At 38.7% G+C, this 20,308-nt stretch overlaps 1 protein-coding gene across 1 annotated transcript in view; it reads left to right on the top strand.

The window, feature by feature from the left end:
* The window catches only part of ttll5 (tubulin tyrosine ligase-like family, member 5), a 66,392-nt gene that overhangs the window by 1,378 nt on the left and 44,706 nt on the right, over window positions 1-20,308 (top strand). Inside the window, exons 2-12 of the mRNA XM_084742893.1 lie at window positions 2,493-2,599; window positions 2,706-2,788; window positions 4,659-4,765; window positions 5,057-5,187; window positions 5,319-5,401; window positions 8,191-8,260; window positions 8,972-9,056; window positions 11,751-11,852; window positions 11,950-12,041; window positions 12,238-12,345; window positions 19,968-20,049. Coding sequence (XP_084599019.1) covers window positions 2,493-2,599; window positions 2,706-2,788; window positions 4,659-4,765; window positions 5,057-5,187; window positions 5,319-5,401; window positions 8,191-8,260; window positions 8,972-9,056; window positions 11,751-11,852; window positions 11,950-12,041; window positions 12,238-12,345; window positions 19,968-20,049 — 1,050 coding nt within the window. The remainder of the gene's footprint in view (window positions 1-2,492; window positions 2,600-2,705; window positions 2,789-4,658; window positions 4,766-5,056; window positions 5,188-5,318; window positions 5,402-8,190; window positions 8,261-8,971; window positions 9,057-11,750; window positions 11,853-11,949; window positions 12,042-12,237; window positions 12,346-19,967; window positions 20,050-20,308) is intronic.

The raw sequence follows: 20,308 nt of genomic DNA, 5'->3' as shown, positions 1-20,308 counted from the left end.
AATATGAAGCATGTATGGAAACCAAGGGAATGCACACAAGACTTAATTTTTTTTGTAGCATAGAGACTTGAGAATGCCTTTTGATACTTTTTTAAACTCACCTTTTTATTCTGTTTGATGAACAAAAAAGAACAGAAGTGTAAGAGAAAATGTGTGATAATTAACATTATACCAATCACAAATTAGTGATTTTATTTAGGCTTACCAGACATTCAAGGATGAAGGAGAATAGTTTTGGTACTGTTGTCTGTCCATTAAACAGACTTTTAAATTTCTAGCAAAAGCAACATGTTACGTGTGTGAGAGCTGCAGAAAGATTTTTACACACACGCACGCACGCACGCACGCACGCACACACGCACGCACGCACACACACACACACACACACACAGCAGATGGAAGATTAGGGCTGAATGATTTTGAAGAAATATCTTAATTGTGTTTATTTGGAATGATATTGCAATTGAGATAGGATTTGCGATATTAGAAGGAATGATAATTTTTACTTTATTCTCATTTTCATTAAAACATATTCAAATGGATTTGGTGTGATTTTTGCAGGGATATGTATCGAACGAAGATGTTTTCTGCAGGAGGACAGTATTTTCATTGTTGAATAATCTGTATATTACTGTCCTGATTAATCAATTAGTTGTTTGGTCCATAAAATGTCAGAAAATGTTTAAAAAAAGAGAGAGATGAAATCCTCATGAAAGAACTTATGAGGATATCATCTAATCAGAAATTATTTTCATTTGAGAAGCTGGAATCAAAAAATTTAGACTTTTGTTCCTTAAAAAATACTCAAACCGATTAATCTATTATCAAAATAGTTGGCAGTTGATTTAATATTTGATTAAGCAATTAATAGTTGCAGCTCTAAATTGTTCGGCCTTACTGCAAACTACTTCGGCTGTATGGGCTCAAAAGTTGCCTTTCTGCGGAGGTGTGAGCGTGTTTAACAGCATTTCATTTCTGATTCATTACTTTGTTCTCACTGACATCGTTCGCTCTCTTAAGTCACTCTCTATGCTTCTCTCCCTCTCTTGCATTTGTTGAGCCAGGGAGGAGGAGCCAAATTTGAATGGTGCATTAATTAACAATACTGCAAATTCTACCTTTAAATATTTGCAACTTCAGTGGTCATACTTTGCTGAACTATCATAATTAATATACTGTATATATATAGTACGTATAAAATGTCCATGACCTTTTCCATCTTGTGCTCATGGTATGTCATGGTATGTGTGGATGGTGGTTTATCTTGAAAATAAACAAGTGATAAATATTGCTAAAATCCCTTGTTTGAGGTTGTGCAACAAAGCCCCCACAGTGGAAGACGATATCTTGTCTGACATATTTAAGCTAGGGGCAGCAATTGTTTACATGCCTCTCCCCCTTTATCAAGAGCATCCATGCCTGATTGAGTTCTACTCCATCTTCATGCTACCTTATCTTATTTTTAGCCCCCGATAAGCAGGCTGTGTCTGGTACTATCAGATAGTCTGCAGTTTTACAAGCATGTTTGTTAGTACAGAACACGGGTTTGTTATTGTCCAGCACCTCCTGAGACTGTGTGTGGTTTTGTCTCTATTTGCCTGACTGAAGCAAACACAATGTCAGGATACATTCCCTTTGCATTAGGTAAAGTACACACAGAGTCTAGTTCACAGCCCAGTTCATCAACTGAGAGATTTTCGCTCCAGAGGGCATCTCTATGATATTGTTACTTGGAAGTTTTTTATTTGGAATTTGACTCCTCTGTCGATCCCAGACTTTGACATAGAGCGGCATCGATTAGGCTGCAACTAACATTTTCTTTCCATTGTTGGTTAAGCTGTCAATCATTTTTTCAATTAATCAATTAGTTGTTTGGTTCTTAAAATATCAGGATATGGTGAAAAATGTTCATGATCACTGTTTCCCAAAGCCTAAGATGACATCTTCAAATGTTTTTTTAACAACCCAAAGATATTCTGTTTATTGTTATAGAGGACTGAAGAAACCAGAAAATATTCACATTTGAGAAACTGAAATCAGAGATTATAGACAATTTTTCTTAAAAAATTACTTGAAATGATTCATCAGCAAGGCCTATCACAATACTTTATTTAATAGTTGACAACTAATCTATTAATCAAATATCTGTTGCAGTTCTAATTTTTAAGAAAAAATGTCAGATGTCATTCTCTTTTACTCTTTTTTTTTTCTTTTTTCAGCTTCTCAAATGTTAATATTTTCTATTTTCCTTAGTCCTCTATGATAATAAAGTGACTTTCCTGGGTTACTATATTTTGGAGACGTCACCTTGGGCTTTGGGAAGCAGTGACTAACGTTTTTCACCATTTTTGACATTTTATTGGCCAAACAACTGATTATTTGACAGATGAATGACTAATAAAAATAATTGTTAGCTGCAGCCCTACTACATTTAGAGTATTGGCTTCTAACTGTGTATCTAACTTAGTATCATTTCATTGTTTGTCCACTAGAGACCATCCCTGCGTTGCCTGGAGTGGGATTAGCAAGACGATCCCAGTTCTCTTGTTTTTCCCTGAAGCTGTCGTGTCAAAAGATGGCAATATCTGCTCTACTGGAGGTACACTACAATCTGCCAAAGATACATATTTAATTTATGATACTACAATTAAAATTTGCAGTCTTTGATAACATATTTTGTTGTCTCACGTGTTTCACTTGCTCAGAGCGATATCACATGGCCTTCAAGATTGTGCGCACAGAGAGCCGCCTGGTACGAGGAATACTCACCAATCATGGATTCCATGAGGTAATGTTCTCCACTAAATCAGGCAAATTTAAAAGATTAGCCTAAATCTTGTAAAAACGCGTTGTTTTTAAGCTGCACAAGCTATTAATATACCTCTCTGCTGTGTAGGATAAGGGATAGTAGGGCTGTTTTTATTTCCTCTGACTGATAATGCCAATGTCGAAGCCCGGGAATGCACCCATGGAAAAAAAACCAAATGACCTCAAGAGCATTAATCCATGTTTCACGAGGGCACACAATCCCCATTATTGCTCTTTCCAAGCAGTTACAATTAATTCCCTTTTTATTTCATTTCAATGCTTCTTGACTCCCGCTAACCCATCATCAAAGGCAGACGAGTGTCTACCACAGCTGCGACAGAGCCAAACTTTAATAAGGCTTTATTACAAACATCTGGCTCTCCCCTAGACACCAAGCGACCATGTGAACTCTGCCTCCTAATGAACTGTTGGAATAAAAGAAAACAAAACAGATAAAATAATATGTGGGTGATGAAAATCTATGTTGGCCTTCCTTTTGAGATAATTTCTAAAGAGCACGCAGTATTTCTCCAGGTTAGTGGTAGAGTGTATGATCTGCTTCTTAGATTGAATTTAACCGAGCTGTCATGTGTGATGGACATCAGAATATAATACTGCTGTTGGTGACTGGAAACTCTACAGAGTGTATTCAGTATGAACAGCAATAGCTATACTTAAGCTTTGTTTAATGATCCCTTTGCAAAGGTCATTTGCTCTTTGTGTACTGAATCTATGAACCCTAATCCAAAAAAGTTGGGACATTGTGTAAAATGTAAATAAAAACAGAATGCAATGATTTGCAAATCATTTTTGACTTGTATTCAAATACAGAGTTATGATATTAAATATTCAAACGCATAAACTTCATAGTTTTTTGTAAATATACCCTCATTCTGAATTTGAAGATTGCAACATGTTTTAGAAAAGTTGGAACAGGGAAACAAAAGACTGAGAAAGTTGTGGAGTGCTAAAAAAAAACACCTTTTGAAAGATTCCAGAGGTAAACAGGTGATAGTATCATTATTGTGTATGAATGGGGGATCCTTGAAATTTGTTCACAATAAATGAAAATGAATAATTATAATTATAATAATAATCAATAACTAGATAGTCCAGCAGTGTAAGAACAACATTTCTCAGCACACAACTGCAAGGAATTTACGGATTTCACCATCTACAATCCATAATATCATTAAAAGATTTAGAGGATCCAGAGAAATCTCTGTGTGTAAGGGGCAACTATGGTCAGCTAGTGATGGCATGCGGGTGTATTGGTACCTGTGGTTTGTGAAGGCCCCATTGATGCTGCAGGGTACATACAGGTTTTGTATGACAGACAGTGTCTTTTTCAGATGCAAGATAGCAAGACAATGCAAAGACACATTCTGCAAGTGTTATAGCAGTGTGGCTTCGTAGTAAAAAAGTTCAGGTTCTAGACTGACCTGCTTCAAGTCCAGCCCACTGAAAATGTGTGATGCATTATGATGTACAAAATACAACAATGAAGACCTTGGACTATGGAGTAACTGAAGTTGTATATTAAGCAAGAATTTGAAGGAATTTCACTTTCAAAACTTCCCAAATGCTCTCTCAGTGTTAAAAGAAGAGCTGATCTATCACAGTGGTAAGTGTTGGAACATGCTGTAGGCATCAAATTCAGAACAAGTGTATATTCGCAAAAAACAATACAGTTGATCAGTTTTAACATTAAATAGCTTGTCTCGTACTGTATTCAATTGAATTTGCAAATCATTGCATTCTGTTTTTATTTACGTTTTATACAGTGTCCTAAATCTTTTGGAACTTGATCCATCCTTTCAAAGAAGCCAATCATTCTGTCTGTTTTTTAGGTTCACCCAAATAGTAATGACTTCAACCTCATGTGGACTGGATCTCACCTCAAGCCTTACATACTACGCAGCCTTCAAGACTTCCAGAAGGTCAACCACTTTCCCAGGTATATGAGACTGCTCAAATGCATAAGTGTATGGCCACTGTTTTCCGTGTTATAAATATCACCACTGAGCCGGTCTAAGCCTGTCAGTTCAGGCAGTGTGTTTGTTGGCTTCCACTGCAAAGCATTTAGTTTGGAGCGGTGCCTCTCTGAAGAAACATGAAATGAATCATACTGTCAGGCAGAGGGCAATCTATCGCTGTTATGTATGTATTTATTTTGGTTCTGACAGCATCAGAGCTATGGAGCGGAGTGCTGGAGTATTTTAAAACTGGAGGCTCTGCTCATTTCCAGGTCATATGAATTGACGCGTAAAGACCGCCTGTATAAAAACATCCAGCGAATGCAGCAGACTCAAGGCTTCAAAAACTTCCATATCGTTCCTCAGACCTTCGTGCTTCCCTCTGAGTACCAGGAATTCTGCAGTAAGACACCTGATCCTGTCAAAGTTGACCTCTCTTTATATCTTTACAGTTATTCTAAACATATACTGTACATAATATTCTTTTTTTCTTCCTGTCTGAATCTCTTCTCGTCTGTCCTGCCTCAATCTCAGATTGTTTTGCCAAGGACAAGGGCCCATGGATTATTAAACCAGTAGCATCTTCAAGAGGGCGAGGCATCTATTTGGTCAGCAATGTGAGTGATTTTGCCCAGTACTGTTCAACATTTCTGTGCAGAGTTCTCTCATATTTTTGCCTTTTTTTCTTGTGCTGTGTTGCCATTTCCAAGGTTAAGAATGAAAATTAAAGCACATAAATAATACGTGCACAATGTCGTGCAACAGAAATGTTTTTCCCTTTTCTGTCTTATCTCTTAATTCAGGGGGTCAAGTTGGGAACCACTGCTCTGTTACCCCTTTCAGAAAAAGGTTGCAAATTCTAAGCACTTTCCTTAATTGATAATTCATAACACTAATGGTAAATCAGTTAATTAATCATAATAAATTGAAAAATATAACAATTTGTCCTTATACTAAACAATACCAAATGCATTTTCCCTCAATCAGAGCTCGTTTTCCACAGCAGTATATAGTATACTCTCTGACAGCCTCGCATAGCCGATGAAACCTTAAGATGTAAAGGCCTACTTATTAAACAAATATTAAAAAAACATCAGATAACATGTGAAGTGTGCTCATAAAAATGATATCTGCTATATTTCAGAACTTTATCTGATAGTAGATCAGTTAGTTGAGTGATCAGTCAAATTCTTAATGGTCGGTTAATTGATCGTTGATTAATTGTTATCATCCCGATATCAGACTGATGAAATAACCTAAAACAATCCTGTGTTTGAGGTTGCCGTGAATGGACTGATGTGTATTTGTATAAATGGAGAAATTGGGTCACTTAAAGTCATGTGTTTATCGCTGGTAAAACCCCATTATTCTGCCAATATTTTGTATGTGTTATCTGTATTAGTAAAGCTGTGCGTTGAAGGAATAGTTTGACATTTTGGGAAATAAGCTTATTCGCTTTCTTGCTGCGAGTGAGGTGAATATATTGATACCACTCACACATCTGCAGAATAACTTTGAAGCTACAGCCAGCAGATGTTAGCTTAGGTTAGCACAGACAGAGGGAAACAGCTAATCACCTTTTTTGTTTGTGTGTGAAAAGTTCCCTCTGATTCATGTGTTAGCACAGATTCACATTAATGTCAAACCTAGTGGGAGTTAACCTTAAGCATACTGACTTAAAAAATATTGTGTTAACTGTAACAGCCAGTTGGCCAGATCTTATTTTTGTGTGTGTGGAGGGGGTGTACAGATACAGCTGTCTTTGAAATAAGTATCAACCAGCGTTTCAGACATTAAGTGTGGAGTAAATCACACTCTTCCTAGACTTTTGGAGCAGCTCAACAAGGTTCTCACTCTTGGAAAACACATGCACGATTCTTCTTCTTCTCAGGCATTTTTATGAAACAGTGGAAAGAATGTCAGAGCGATATTTGGAGAGAAGAAAGAAATACGTTCATTTTTTTAGTTCAGGTTTTCTCTGAACTGTAGCCAGCACTGAGGTTACCCCGTACCCTCCTCCCCTCCCCCATCCCATCTCTTCTCAACTTCGCCACCTGCAACACATTTCAGCCTCATAAATGACCCATCTCCCACCACCAGATTGAGTTTTTATAAGCTGTTATTTAACGTTGACCTGATACAGTATGGCCAGTGTCATTACAATCTCCAACTTTTCTTCATCTGATGACTGTTTGATGTTAATGGTTAACAGCAGTGTCACATCATCTACTTGGAATTCAGTATTTAATGCTGTTATATATGAATGAATGTATGGTTGAGTGCTGTGAAACACTAGAAACTGTATTCTATTCAAGTTCATACTGAGAAATGCTGATCAAGTTTGTTATTTTGCACTTGTCCCGTTGACAACATAATTGACCCTTCCTAAGTCCCGCCCTCTTTTGCTATGTGCTCCAGTAGAATGCTGCAGGCATGGCGTGTTTTGGGAGACCAACATGGAAATTAGCATCACTCTTGTTCCCTCCACAAAAAGCCAATGGGATTTTTCTTTCCATTTTGGATTAGTGTAGAAAATAAGCTCTGTGGTGAGCAAAAGTTTATGATATTGACACGTTTTGTTTAACAAGATAATCTTAACAAATGAACACCACTTTTTAATGATTTGCAATCGCCAGAGGTAAAAAGCTAATGTAAGACTCAACGTCACTCCCACTAAGTGACCAGTGTTTAGTGTGATGATGTTTAATGTCTGTGTTAACCACTATTTTTTTTTAAGACATAAAAGCTTCAAAATTCACAAGTGGGGTATTTGCTGACATGTGACATTGCCGTGGAACAAAACTTGAAAATCTCAATTGCTTGTGTTAAGCATAGACCTTATTTCAAGCATTTAGCCAAAAACCCACTCAAAAAACCCACTGACTTTATGACAAGGGAAACAGATGTGCTAACAGGGTTACTCATTTCCAGGTATTAGGATTTATTCCTAGCTAGCTAGTTAGCAAATGTTTTGCTTACATGAGTGAATTTAAGATGTAATTTGTAGCTATTACAGATCACCTAGCAACAATTTTTAACCATCTCCAAAATTGGATTTTCTTTTTAACACAGAGGAGGCCAGCACACAGCAGATCTAAATGCAAGAAAGTTGACAGAAGTTCCAAGCTTGCAAAACTGTTATTGGAGCACAGAACAAAAAGGGGCAGGGTTTAGGAAGGGTCAGTTTAACTTCACTGTAGTAAATAATCTACAATATTAGTTCTTATGTTAACAATTAATCAATCAATAACATTTTCTCTTGTTGTCTTTGCCGTAGTTTGAACATTTAACAGTTTGCGGATTGTAGCTTTGAACTTGTTAAGATGAATCTGACAAATCCTGCCTTACATCTTCCTCATTGTGTTAATTATACTGTTTTGTCTTTGTTTATGTGTGTCATCTGCAGCCAAATCAGATTTCAATGGATGAAAACATCTTAGTGTCTCGCTACATTAATAACCCACTATTGATTGATGGTGAGTTCAGCTACAAGGATCTTTGATATTGTGTTGATTTTTGGAGGTCCCTGTGGACAAAAGGTGCTGTTTTCATAACCACAATATATAATGTCAAAATTAAATTATCAAAAGTAAAATCTCCTGCCTTCTTTGAGGTACAACTCAATGTTACTCAGAAAATATAAACATAGGCTCTTCAGTTTTGCATGTCATAAATTGTTTCATCTGATTTCGAAGACAATCTGATCTGGTGGTAGACATTAAGAGTAACTATATAGAAGTAGTCAGTCTTCTCAGTGATGGTCTTATTTGTTTATGTAGGTCATATAGAGGCATCGGTATTAAATTGAGACTGTTTTGTAACTGTTAAAAAGTCCTTGTGGTACATTTAATGGCTACAAATAGGGCTTAAGATAGATAGATTCTTTATTGTCCTCATCCAAGGAAATTCGTTGCCACAGTCTGTACAGCTCCTCAGATCACCACATTGATACATAAATACACAACATAGCCCAACATAATTACACAGTGGACATCAGCCATAGACAGTACTGGACAGGCTAACCGTTAACTGGACAATACTTGACAAATCAGCATGATAGCGAGAGGCAGACAGCATGGTGGTGGACACAGACGGCAGAAAGGCATACAGCAGAGTGTTATTTATTTATTTTTTGCATTCTGAGTAATCTGTGTGAATCATCCCAAATTTTGTGTTTTTGTTCACAGAGTTCAAGTTTGATATGCGGTTGTACGTGTTGGTAACATCATACGATCCACTCCTCATCTATGTGTATGAGGAAGGCCTGGCGAGGTGAGCTGTGTATTATTTAAGTAATGAAGTCTGTGTGCTTTGATAAGTGGTTAAATTTAACCTAACTGTTGAACATAGGCTGAAAATTCAGTTAGTGAAAAAGTGTCAAAGTGAGCTCAGAAGTATGATATCAAGTGATATTTATAAACATTGATCGATGGATTTCATTTTATTGTTGGGTCATGCACACACACACAGAGTGCCCAAACCCATGAGTTCCTTACCTTCCTTAACGCAAAACTACATTTTATGACTCAGACTTATATTCTGTATTCTAATATTCTGCCTCCTTTCCCAAGCTTGAAAAATAAAATCTGCTACAAAAAAAGGTCCCCTTTCTAAAGCACAACTCAAGTTTCTCATACTCATCCAGCCAAAAGAAGTGAACATAAATAGAGGACATTTTAGTAAAAAAGTACATCCCGTAAGTCCTCATAGGCAGGACAGGAAAACAAAAAATGAACCTCACTCTGTTTCACTGAACTCACACAACAGGCAGAGTCTGTCCTCCTCTGGACTGGCATTAAACCTGCTGGTCTCCAAGGCCAATGATGATGTTCCTGAACGTAACTATGCACAAAACGATCTTTGTCTTTTGTTTAAGTTATACTTCACTTAAGGTTTCACATCATAGCAAATTCTTTATGGAACAGTAAGGTTGTAATTTTGGTTTAAACCATATATCAACGGGTCATTTTTCTCTAAACAAGAGCTGGAACTGGAAAAGTATCTGTTGTATGAAGACCAAAAGCACAGGCAGCCTGTGTGTAGTTTTAGAGTCACAGGGTTCACACAAAGAATTCTGAAGGTCACTAGAAGATATAAAGGTCTGGATAGAAACCGGAGGATTTATAACCCCTAACATATTTTGTTTGAATATAAGACCGTAAATATAATTCATTAAAGAGAAAGCTAATTGTCAAAGTATCATCTATGTTTAAATGAATTTTCTTATTATCTTTGGTATCACAATCAGATGAGCCAAAAGTTATTTGTAAACTGCTGGTGCCTTTTTGAAGAATGCTCTTCCCTTCTTTAAGTGACACTTGTACTTGCTTTTATTATTTTGTTATTAATGTATAGGGCTGCAACTAACAATTATTTTCATTATGGATTAAACTGTTGATTATTTTCTTGATTAATTGATAAGTTGTTTGGTCCCTAAAATGTCAGAAAATCCTGAAAAATTTCCATCAGTGTCAAAAAACTACATTTAGTTTACCCTTGACATATTTAGGCTATGCCACAATATACAATATATATACAATATATATCTTGGTATACACATTTTCTCTAAAATAACATATTGTAAATTCTCAAATAATGCAAAAATATGATAATATTTATTTAAATATCATCAAGGTTGAGCAATTCACACAAAACCAAATAAGATATTTATCGTTATCGATATTGTATTAATATAATAGAGGTGACAACTGGTGCTTTCACAAAACATTAACACAGTGAGATTTTTGATAAATAGTCAGCAGTAATGTTGATATAGTGACTAAATGTATAAAGGCAAATAAGAGAACAGTCTGGTAACTTAAGAAAATTCTATCACTTTACTGTCATGCAGCCTTTAAAACCAGGAAAAAATAACACTTGTGCCATATCATGATATAGAGATGTCAGAAATAGAGGAATAAAGAAACCATAAAAAGAAACCATAAAATATTCACATTTAAGAAGGTGAAAGCAGAGAATTAAGACATTTTTCCTTAAAAAATGGTGCGAAGCAATTAATTTGTTATCACTATAGTTAGTGATTAATTTAATAGTTGACAAGTAATTGATTTATTGACTATAGGTTGCAGCTTTATTGTTTGTCTCATTTGTGCTCTATACTATGTAACAATGGGCTTAAAATATATATAATAAATAAGAAACACATTCACCAATTGTCTCAATATGCTTTTTAGACATGTACTGTTTGCATAGTTATATGGAAATATACCCTTATTTATTATGAGTAATTAAACTGTCTGTCTTTAAGGTGACTTGTTAGAGTTTTTCAGAGGTCTGGCTTTTAACACTACCAGACATGTACACACGAGGAACCTCCACTGGTGCTCACTCAGTGCCCAGAAGAGGGCAGCCTTATCTTTTCAGACCAACTGCTGTGTAGTGGTGACTTTGAAACAAAGCGCTCTATTGTTCCAGGCAGTTGCAGGATGTGCTCATCAAATGCTGCTGATTGTGTCTTTGAGTAATTACACTATATTTATTGGATGCTGGTATTTAGAGCAAGAATAATTTATTAATCCAAGAAGAGGCTAATGCGAGGCACAGGTAGGTCAGGAGAGGGTAGATGATTTATGGAACGACTGGCTCTTTGGTTTGCTCAGACAGAGGTACGTGCTGAAAACAGAGTGCCACCGCCCTCTTGTTTGCTGGCTTGATTATCAATGTGAGCAATAAATCATGGACAAATTCTGAATCCCACTTTTATCTCTTAACATTCCTTCAGGTTGTGTTGGTATTCAGGTACACAGAGCGTGCCAAGGAATTCTCATTATTGCACATGTGGCATCCACTCCTCTCAAACGCTGCCAGAAGCTAATCTCTCTCCCAAGTGCCCCTATCATGCAGTCAAGTGTCAGCTGCATGAATGTGGTCATTAGGGTAGATAGATATGATGTGAAATGAGTTACATTTTTATTTCTTGTACAAATAAACGCTGTCTGTCCACAGATTTGCTACAGTCAAGTATGACCAGACTTCAAAGAACATTAAGAACACATTCATGCATCTCACCAACTACAGCGTGAACAAAAAGAGCAGCGATTATGTCAGGTAAACATACGTTGTATGTGGAGCTGTTATGGGAAGCTGGATTGACTCATCCATTTATTGTAACACAAGCGTTTGAAGTGCATTTCTTCCTTTTCAGCTGCGATGACCCTGAAGTTGAGGATTATGGGAACAAGTGGAGTATGAGTGCAGTGTTGAGGTATTTGAAGCAGGAGGGGAAGGACACCACATGTGAGTCAAACCTTCATTTTCTTCCCTTTCTCGTCCTTTTCATCTTTTCCCTTTTTTCACATCAATGCATGGATGATCAAGTAAAATTGATCCAGTTTGCAGTTGCATTTCTTTCTTTCAGATTGTAACAAAAAGTGATCTCAATAGAATTCTTAAATGCTACAAAAAATCATGTCTTAATTTGTGTGTATTGCAGTGCTGATGGGACAGGTGGAGGACCTCATCATCAAAGCGTTACTGAGTGCTGAACTACAGATCGCCACCGCCTGCAAGATGTTTGTTCCTCACAAGACAAACTGCTTTGGTAATCATGTCATATTCCTCTTAAAATGTGTTTGACTGTACAGGAAGTAAACCTAAAGGGTTATACCTAGAACCATCTATAAAAGGTTTCTACAAGAACCCCCCCTTTCCACCTTCTCAGGGCGCTAACAAGCAGCTACCCAGGGTGTTCTATGGAGAACCATTTTATATTCCATGGGTTTCATCAAGAACCCACCAAGGGTGTTCTACTGAAAACTATTTTATATTCAAACAGTTTCATTTAGAACCCACCCAGGGCCCCTACTATGATTTTTTTTTTTACCCGAGAACCCACCCAAAGTGTTCTACGAAGAGCCTTCTTATATTCCAAGGGTTTCATCTACAACCCATCCAGGTAGTTTTAAAGAGAACCGCTTTATATTCCACAGTTTTCATGCAGGGGGGTTCTACGAAGAACACTTTCGTATTCTCTGGAGGAATTTAACAGTCCTCGAAGAGCTCTTTCTTCAAAAAAGGGTTCTTCAGAAGCAAATGGTTCTGAGTAGAATCTCAGTCCTTTTTTAGAGTCCTTATTTCTATGAGTGTGGCATCAATAGTAAAGCAAATTGTCCAGGACAACAAAATGTTTCTGAATAAAATCTGGACAAATTAACTTTTTTTGCTCACAGTGCAGATACTCTCACAGATAAGTAGTCATACACACACTTGCTGCCACACCCCTCACATTTCCTTACTGTTTCATATTCATTGTCAAGCAGTTCCTCTATACGATCTCTCCACTGAGCCGTGCTGAGGTTGTAGACAGTCATTCCTCATTGTGGAGCCTTCCTGCCTGTTGCTGTCCTCTGCCCAGCCGCCGGGTCGTGGAGAGCCTATTGACTGAAGCAGGAATTTGCTTCCTCCTCTCTGTTGCCATTCAGGTCTGCCTGATTTAGGCTGACTGTTTTCTTGGCTGCTCCTGGCTAGCAGCGGGCTCGTGTGAACTCCATTTTGGAGCCATTACCCATGTTAGTGTTGGCACTAATTGTCTGCGCTCTCTCTCTCTGTCTGGCAGTCTCTCTGAGATTTGGGGTTTTGAAAGAGAGCGCATCGGCCAAGCCTCCCTCAGCACCACTGTCTCTTTTTCACTCTCTTTTTTCCTCTTCTCTCGCTGTTTCTGTTTGTTTATAATTCTCCCTGTCCTGCTCACACTCTCTTTCACCTCTTGTATGTTAGAAAAATAAAAGGCTTTGCAGTTGTGACAGGCTTCTGTAGACATAACAGCCCTCCTGATCAGTGGTTGTTTGGGCGCGTAGCGGCATGGACTCACACCATCAGACAGTCGCCTGCATGAAGATGCTATCTGCACCCTGAGCATCACTGCTAAGTTGAAAAACCACATTAGCCCAGGGTGTGAACGGTGACCATGCAGGTATTTACAGGGAAATGTGGCTTACCAAGCCACAACCTGGCTCTCATACACACTTGACAGACATGTGTAAACAACCAGGTGACACATACCTTTGGTGTGAGAGTGAAAGGCAGGAATGGAAAGACAAGTTTGCTCTTATTCTCACTCATTGACTCATTCAGCCAAGTCTATAATGTTTATTTCTACAAATCTACATGATACCATGTAAATTTGCATATGGCATTGCACTGTACTTGCATTTACATTCCTTTGCACATATAAAGAGAACTATGCTTCTGCATGAACAGAATCAAAATGTAGAATGGAAAGTGTGAGAATATGAAATTAAACTCTAAAGCCCACTTCTTCTTCTTCCTCCTCTTCTTCTCAGAAACTAAGAACAATTTAAAATTATTATTATTATTTCAAAAATTCTTGAAGAACTCTTTCTTTTAATTCAGAACCCTTCTATCATGTAATGGTTCCTCCCAGAACCCTCACTGGGGGTTCCATCAAGAACCTTTCCACCTTCCAACTTCTAAGGGTGTTATGAAGTACCCACCCAGGGTCTTCTATCAAGAACCCTTTTATATTCCAAGGGTTTTACCAAGAACCCAACAACGGTGTTCAACTGAGAACCCCTTTATATTCCAACAGTTTTATCTATAACTCACTCAGGGTGTTCTAATGAGAACCTATCATTTTGTTTATTTCACTATTTGCTGACTTTCGGTTCAGCACCTTCCCTTATTTGGTTTGGATATGTGTGTATACTCTTATTTGTTTAGGCTTGAAAAACGGACTTAATTACTGTAATTTGAGTTGGAATTCATGACTTTCACCCCTGATAATGATTTTTAGCTTCAAGAGTGTTTGAGGGAGTTTATATGCGTGCTGGCTGAACAATGTTGAAACCTTATACATAAGCCTATAGAGAATGGTATAGACATAGATACTGGATCAGTGTCATTGTGTGGTACAAAAGCAATTAGGTTCTACACCTTTTGCCATGATACATAATACACTGTGGTCTGCTGTGAACATGCCTATTACCCTACTTCAATCATATCAGTTTACAATTGAATTTAGTGTAATTTTGTTGTCTTCGGATGGCCCCAAGCAAGTTAATTACAGCATTCATAGTCTGTCTACAGGATTAAGTTTCCAAAGAGAGACAGTGACGGTTCCAGAGGACCACCCTCATCCTCCTCTCTCTGTTGATCTGTCTGGCATGGTGTGGTCGTGTTGCATGCAAACTATGGACAGTATGAATACAGAGACATGTCGGAACCGGTGTAAAGCACGTGTGTTACAAACACACAGGTCTGCCATAGCTCTAGGGAGTACAGTCTTGTATCTTTTTCTTGTCTCTTAAATAAATCCCACCCAAACTGCTGGGGAGTCATGTTCAGTCAGCTGTTCAGTCATCTTCAGCTCCCTTTCTCCTTTTCCTTACTTCCCTCCCACTCCTCCTGCAACCTTCAATATACTCCTGCATTCATCTTGAGCCTCGGCAGCTGCCTGTAATAGTAAACAGGTAACGCATCAGAATGCAGGGAAGAAAATACATGCATGTTAGGGCAGTGAATGTGCTGATAAAAGGAGCCATTGTTTAGAGTTGTTCTATGCTCTCTGGCTCGTCTGGAAGGAAGCCACACAAGATCATAAAGCACATTATAATCTTAATTTACTGCAAATTGTTCCCTGCCTTTTTAATGTCTATTAATGGCTTTAATACAATGTTTATTGTTTTCAAATGGGATTTCTTCCCTTCATCAAATTGCACATCCGTATCTAAATGGGCATACTGTAACAAAATCTTTTTATAGCTCCATAATGTCTCATGTGGGAAGAAATAAAAACAACAGATTTTTTGCGTTTTTCGTTGGTAAGAAGTGTGTGTGCGAGTGTGTGTGTGTCTGGGGAGAGAATGCCACCCATGCAGCTCCTTACCGCTGCCGTGTGATTAATGGACAGGCTTTTTTGCTGAGGGATGCTGATTACGAGATGTTTTGACTAAGATCTGATTAGCCAAGCCAAAGGCCTATTTTATTACACACAAAACATTCCACTTACTGGTCCTGTGTTCCACTGAACGTCCCTCATTAAGTGCTGAGTGTGGTTGGATCCCCCGTCTGTGAACCACTCTCCCTGTTTTACATTTGTCAGACTCCCACACTTTGCTGCAGCACAGTGTCGATATGCCTATGATGACAGTGTGGCTGCTGTGTGACTCCAAATCTTTTTAAGAGTGATTAATGGGTTGGGCTGTGCTATCATAATAAGGCTATAGAGTGTTAACTGTGACTTTAATTTGTTGTCCTCGAAGTGTTTTCACGATTGTGGCTCCGGTCTGCTCCCTGCAACAGCAGTGAAACAGTTCAGCAGCAATAAGTCATCTCTGAATGATGCAAGAGTAATTCAATTGTCCTCGCCTATGGAGAAAACACACATAAAGGAAATACTTTATGTTGCTGCTGTTGTTGTTGTGGGCCAGCAGGCTGCGTGGCCAGGGTGGGGAGATCATTGTTTTTGGGCGTTTGTCTCTTGTGGTGAAGTTTCCAGCAGCGCCCATCCAATAATTAAAAAAAAAAAAATGCTCTTCATCATCCCTTTTCTCTGTCACATTTTTTTCTCTCCCTCCCTCTTTAATGGGTGTGATGTGGATGTTCGCTGCCTCTCCTCTCCTTGTCTGTGATGCTTGTTGTGGGCTCTCTGCGGGCACATTTAACAGCACTCCCCCCTCCGGCAGCGGTCGAGCCATAGAACAAACGTGTCTAGCAGCGTGCGGCTCGGCAGGCTCATGAGGCAGGAGCGGCGTCTGCTCCTAATTGGGGGAAAATGCGCGGCACATGGAGTCAGCTTGTCGGAGGCTGGTGAGGTGGTGTAACACCTCCCCATTTTCCCCTGTTGTTGTGGTGCCACTGGTGAGGCGCAGCAGGCTCAAGCCCATTTATTCCAGCACTCTGTTCCCCGAGACTGCACTCTTAGAAATAAAGGTGCTAAATAAGACCATAAAGGGTTCTTTGGCTTCTCCTCATAGGAGAACCCTTTTTGGTTCCAGGTCCACTTGGAATCCTTTCAGAGAGTTCAACCCAGAACCATCTGTGAAAGGTTTTACCCAGAACTCGCTATGAGAGGTTCTAAGGGAGAATCCTACTATGGGGTAATGGTTCCACTCAGAACCCACTCAGGGGGTTCTATCCAGGACCTTTGCACATTCTAAAAGCTCTAATAAGATCCCACCCAGGGGGTTCATTCAGGAACCTTTTTTTTATTCCAAGGATTTTATCTACAGCCCACCCAGAGGTCTATTGAGAGCAGTTTTATGTAGAAACCTCCCAGATTTTTTTTTCACTGAGAACCATTTTGTATTCCAAGGATTTTATCTAGAACCTGCTCAGGGGGTTCTCCAGAGATCCCTTTTGTATTCCAAGGGTTTTACCTAGAACTCACCCAGGGGCCCAAGGGGTTCTACCAGGGACCCTTTTGTATTATGATCCAAATAACTCTTTACAAAAGAGTTATCCAAGGTTTTCAACGAGCCTTGAAGAAGCCTCTTTCTTTCAAATGGGGTTCTTTGGATGAAAATGTTCTTAATGGAACTTGTAGTCTTACAAAGAATTCCTTGATGAACCTTTACTTCAAAAAAGGGTTCTTCGGAAGGGTAGAATCCCCAGCCCTTCAGGAAGAACCATTTTGGAACCATTTTTTCTAAGAGTCTTATGCATAATGTTTTATGACACATACACACTCTCTCTCTCCATCTCTCCTTTACTCTCGATCTGTGTGTGTGTGTTTTTATACCAAAGTGGATAGAATGGGATAAGCCGGCAAGTGGAAAATAAAATCTTAGTGCTCTGCTTAAGTGAGCACTCTTTAGCAGTGGGGGTCCAGTCCATCCTCAGAAGTTAAAGAAGTTAAAGATGGCAGTCGCAGCTTTAGTTGCATGTCTTGGCTCAGGGATGTATGGCTGACTTTGTTCAGTTCCATCATGAAAATACAGTTTGCAGTTATACCAATTTGGACCTCATGATGCTTGCATATTTTGAGCTTCTGAATCGTGTAATATAGCCCAATGAACAAAATGTAGTGTGTATTTACTCTGTCTCAAATAATGAAAAGATTAGAGAAAAAACATTCAATTAATGTCTTTGGGAAAAGCTTAAAAGGGCACAACTCCACTGATTTTGTATTACAATTCCCACAAGACCCACAAGAGACAAATTAAAAAAAGAACAGAAGCAGCCTGGAAAATCCCTGGATCCTACATTTGCTTTGATGCAATTCGATATCACCTTCCGTTAGAGTCTCTCCGCCTGGTAAATGCCCATGTCTTTCAAACTCAGTGTCCCCATTTTGTAACTCAGGCTCTGTTTTAGATTTGTAGTTCTCACACTGAGATAACCCTGGTGACTTCATCAGGTAGCTGTTTTCTCAGGCTGAGTAATATTCCTCCTCATCTTGTTTAGTAAAATCAGTGTTCCTTTAATAGAAAGATTAAATGCATATGACCTGGGACTCTGGATAGCACATTCTGTACTAACACTTACTCACACTGAATTGCCTAAGTATCCATCTGCTATCTGCTGATAATCTGTGTTGCACTCAAGATGCAATTTTTAAAGGAGGAATATGTAATATATTTACTATACTAAACCATCAACTATCAACTTCAACATGTCTGGATAGTGTGTTTTGTATTCCGTCTATGTTCACGTGAAGGAATTCAAGACAATACAGTGGGAGTAATTGATATACAAATCATGTTGGGGAAGAAGTGCTCCTTGAGGTTAGTTAGCATGCAATAATAGAACCAACTCAGCTGAGAGCTGCCCCAAGTTTTTTGCATTATTGATTGTTTTTGCAACCTGCAACGAGAAAGTATAGAAAGTAGTTAACTACTGATAAAGCTACTGAGATGTGCATGTTGTTACGCTACCACCCAACTACTGCAAATGCTCATTAAACTATTAATTTAAGTACATGTAGTTAACTACTGCCCTGTATATATGCCAAAGTTAGACAAAAAATCCACACTCTGCTAGCAGCTTCTAAGAGATTAATTTGAATAAAGCCAATTTTTTTGATCCAGCAGAGTTAGGCCAGGGTGAAGATTTGTCTAACTGCACTAAGTAATGTTCAGCCTAATAAATTTAACTCATCCTTTTAAACTAGAATTCCCCAACCTTCCATTAGTCAACCAAGTGCACTATCAAGCCGTTGCTCGCTGTCACGCTGGCTTTTGTATGCTTAACACTGGCACTGACCTGAGATGCCTGAACAAACAGTGCTGGTTATGGCAGCTTTGAAACCCCCAACCCCCCTGGCCTATTCTCAACACAGTCTTTTCTTTTGAAGTGCCATTAGAAGGATTTTTTCCTCCAGCTCTATGGCTGGGCTTTGCCCTATCCCTGTAAAATACTGCGGTTTCCCTGCACGCTGTTGCTGGGGCCTGGCGGGTCGTTGGCTTATAGGGTGACACTCCCCAGAGCAGTGTGGGGGCTTTTATCGGGCAGGCAGGCCAACTCTGTTGCGCATTGAGCCCTATATCAGTCAGAAAGACGGGAGGAAAATTGGGATAGAATGGATGAATTTTTACACAGGAACTTCCTGACCACTTGGTAAAAGGCTTTTATTGTGCCACTCAGTGTTAAGCTATTACTGGAGTGAAATATATACAAAATTTAGCTTAAGGCTTTCTAATTCCCCAGGTCTCTGACACTTGGGACATGCTGTCATATTTCCAGCTTTCTGGAGTTCATACTTTATTGCCCTAGTTGGACAAGATACTAACTTTATGATGGGGGTGAAGCTTTTTCTGGTAACCATTAGAGGGCCGTCCTTCTTGTTAATCTATAGTGACAATATGGAGACTGCTTAACCTTCCCTGTCATGAGAAAATTATTGCCTCTATGTACGAAAATATTCACAGCCACGGCGTGTTTTTGATCTGCCGTCTTACGTAAGCAACTTCATGACAGATGAAATGTGTATGTACTTAGTTAATGTAATTGAGCCAATCCCTCAGTAGCAGGCTTTGGTGAATGTTTCTCCCTTGAGTGATTGGGTACATAACATGCGTGTAATCAGTAGCAGAAATGCACAGGACATGTTGCCAAATGCCACATAATGGAGCTATGATAAAACTCTTTTGACTTTGATACCCTTCATCCTTTATTTTCAGTGGGCAGATCTAATTCTGTCTCTCTCTGCTGACTTCCCAGGCTGTGGTGAAAGCCTTTTGATTCGTTTTGTGTTTCCCTCTGTAGAGCTGTACGGTTTTGATGTGCTCATTGACTCCAACCTCAAACCCTGGTTGTTGGAGGTGAACCTTTCTCCATCCCTGGCCTGGTGAGTGACACTTTCTTAATCGTTTGATTCTTTATTTTATGATTTCAGGAGGCTCTCTGACTGAAACTATTTCTTTTGCCTTAGCAACTAAAAAATAGGCTAATAAAAATGGCACTTGTATTAAGTTTGTGAGAAACATCAGCTTGGGTTCGAGATGTGGCTCAAATGTTTTTCTCCTACAGAGATGCTTAGCAGTTTAGTCAATGTCAAATAAAAAATCTGTATCTTCTTATGACAGTTGACTCATCTGGTAATTTTT

Source organism: Lutjanus erythropterus, chromosome 18, assembly GCF_056507025.1.
Source record: "Lutjanus erythropterus isolate fLutEry1 chromosome 18, fLutEry1.hap2, whole genome shotgun sequence".
NCBI classification, from domain to species: Eukaryota; Metazoa; Chordata; class Actinopteri; order Lutjaniformes; family Lutjanidae; genus Lutjanus; species Lutjanus erythropterus.
The sequence above is the reverse complement of the archived record's forward strand: the minus strand, read 5'-3'. Positions and strand labels throughout refer to the sequence as shown.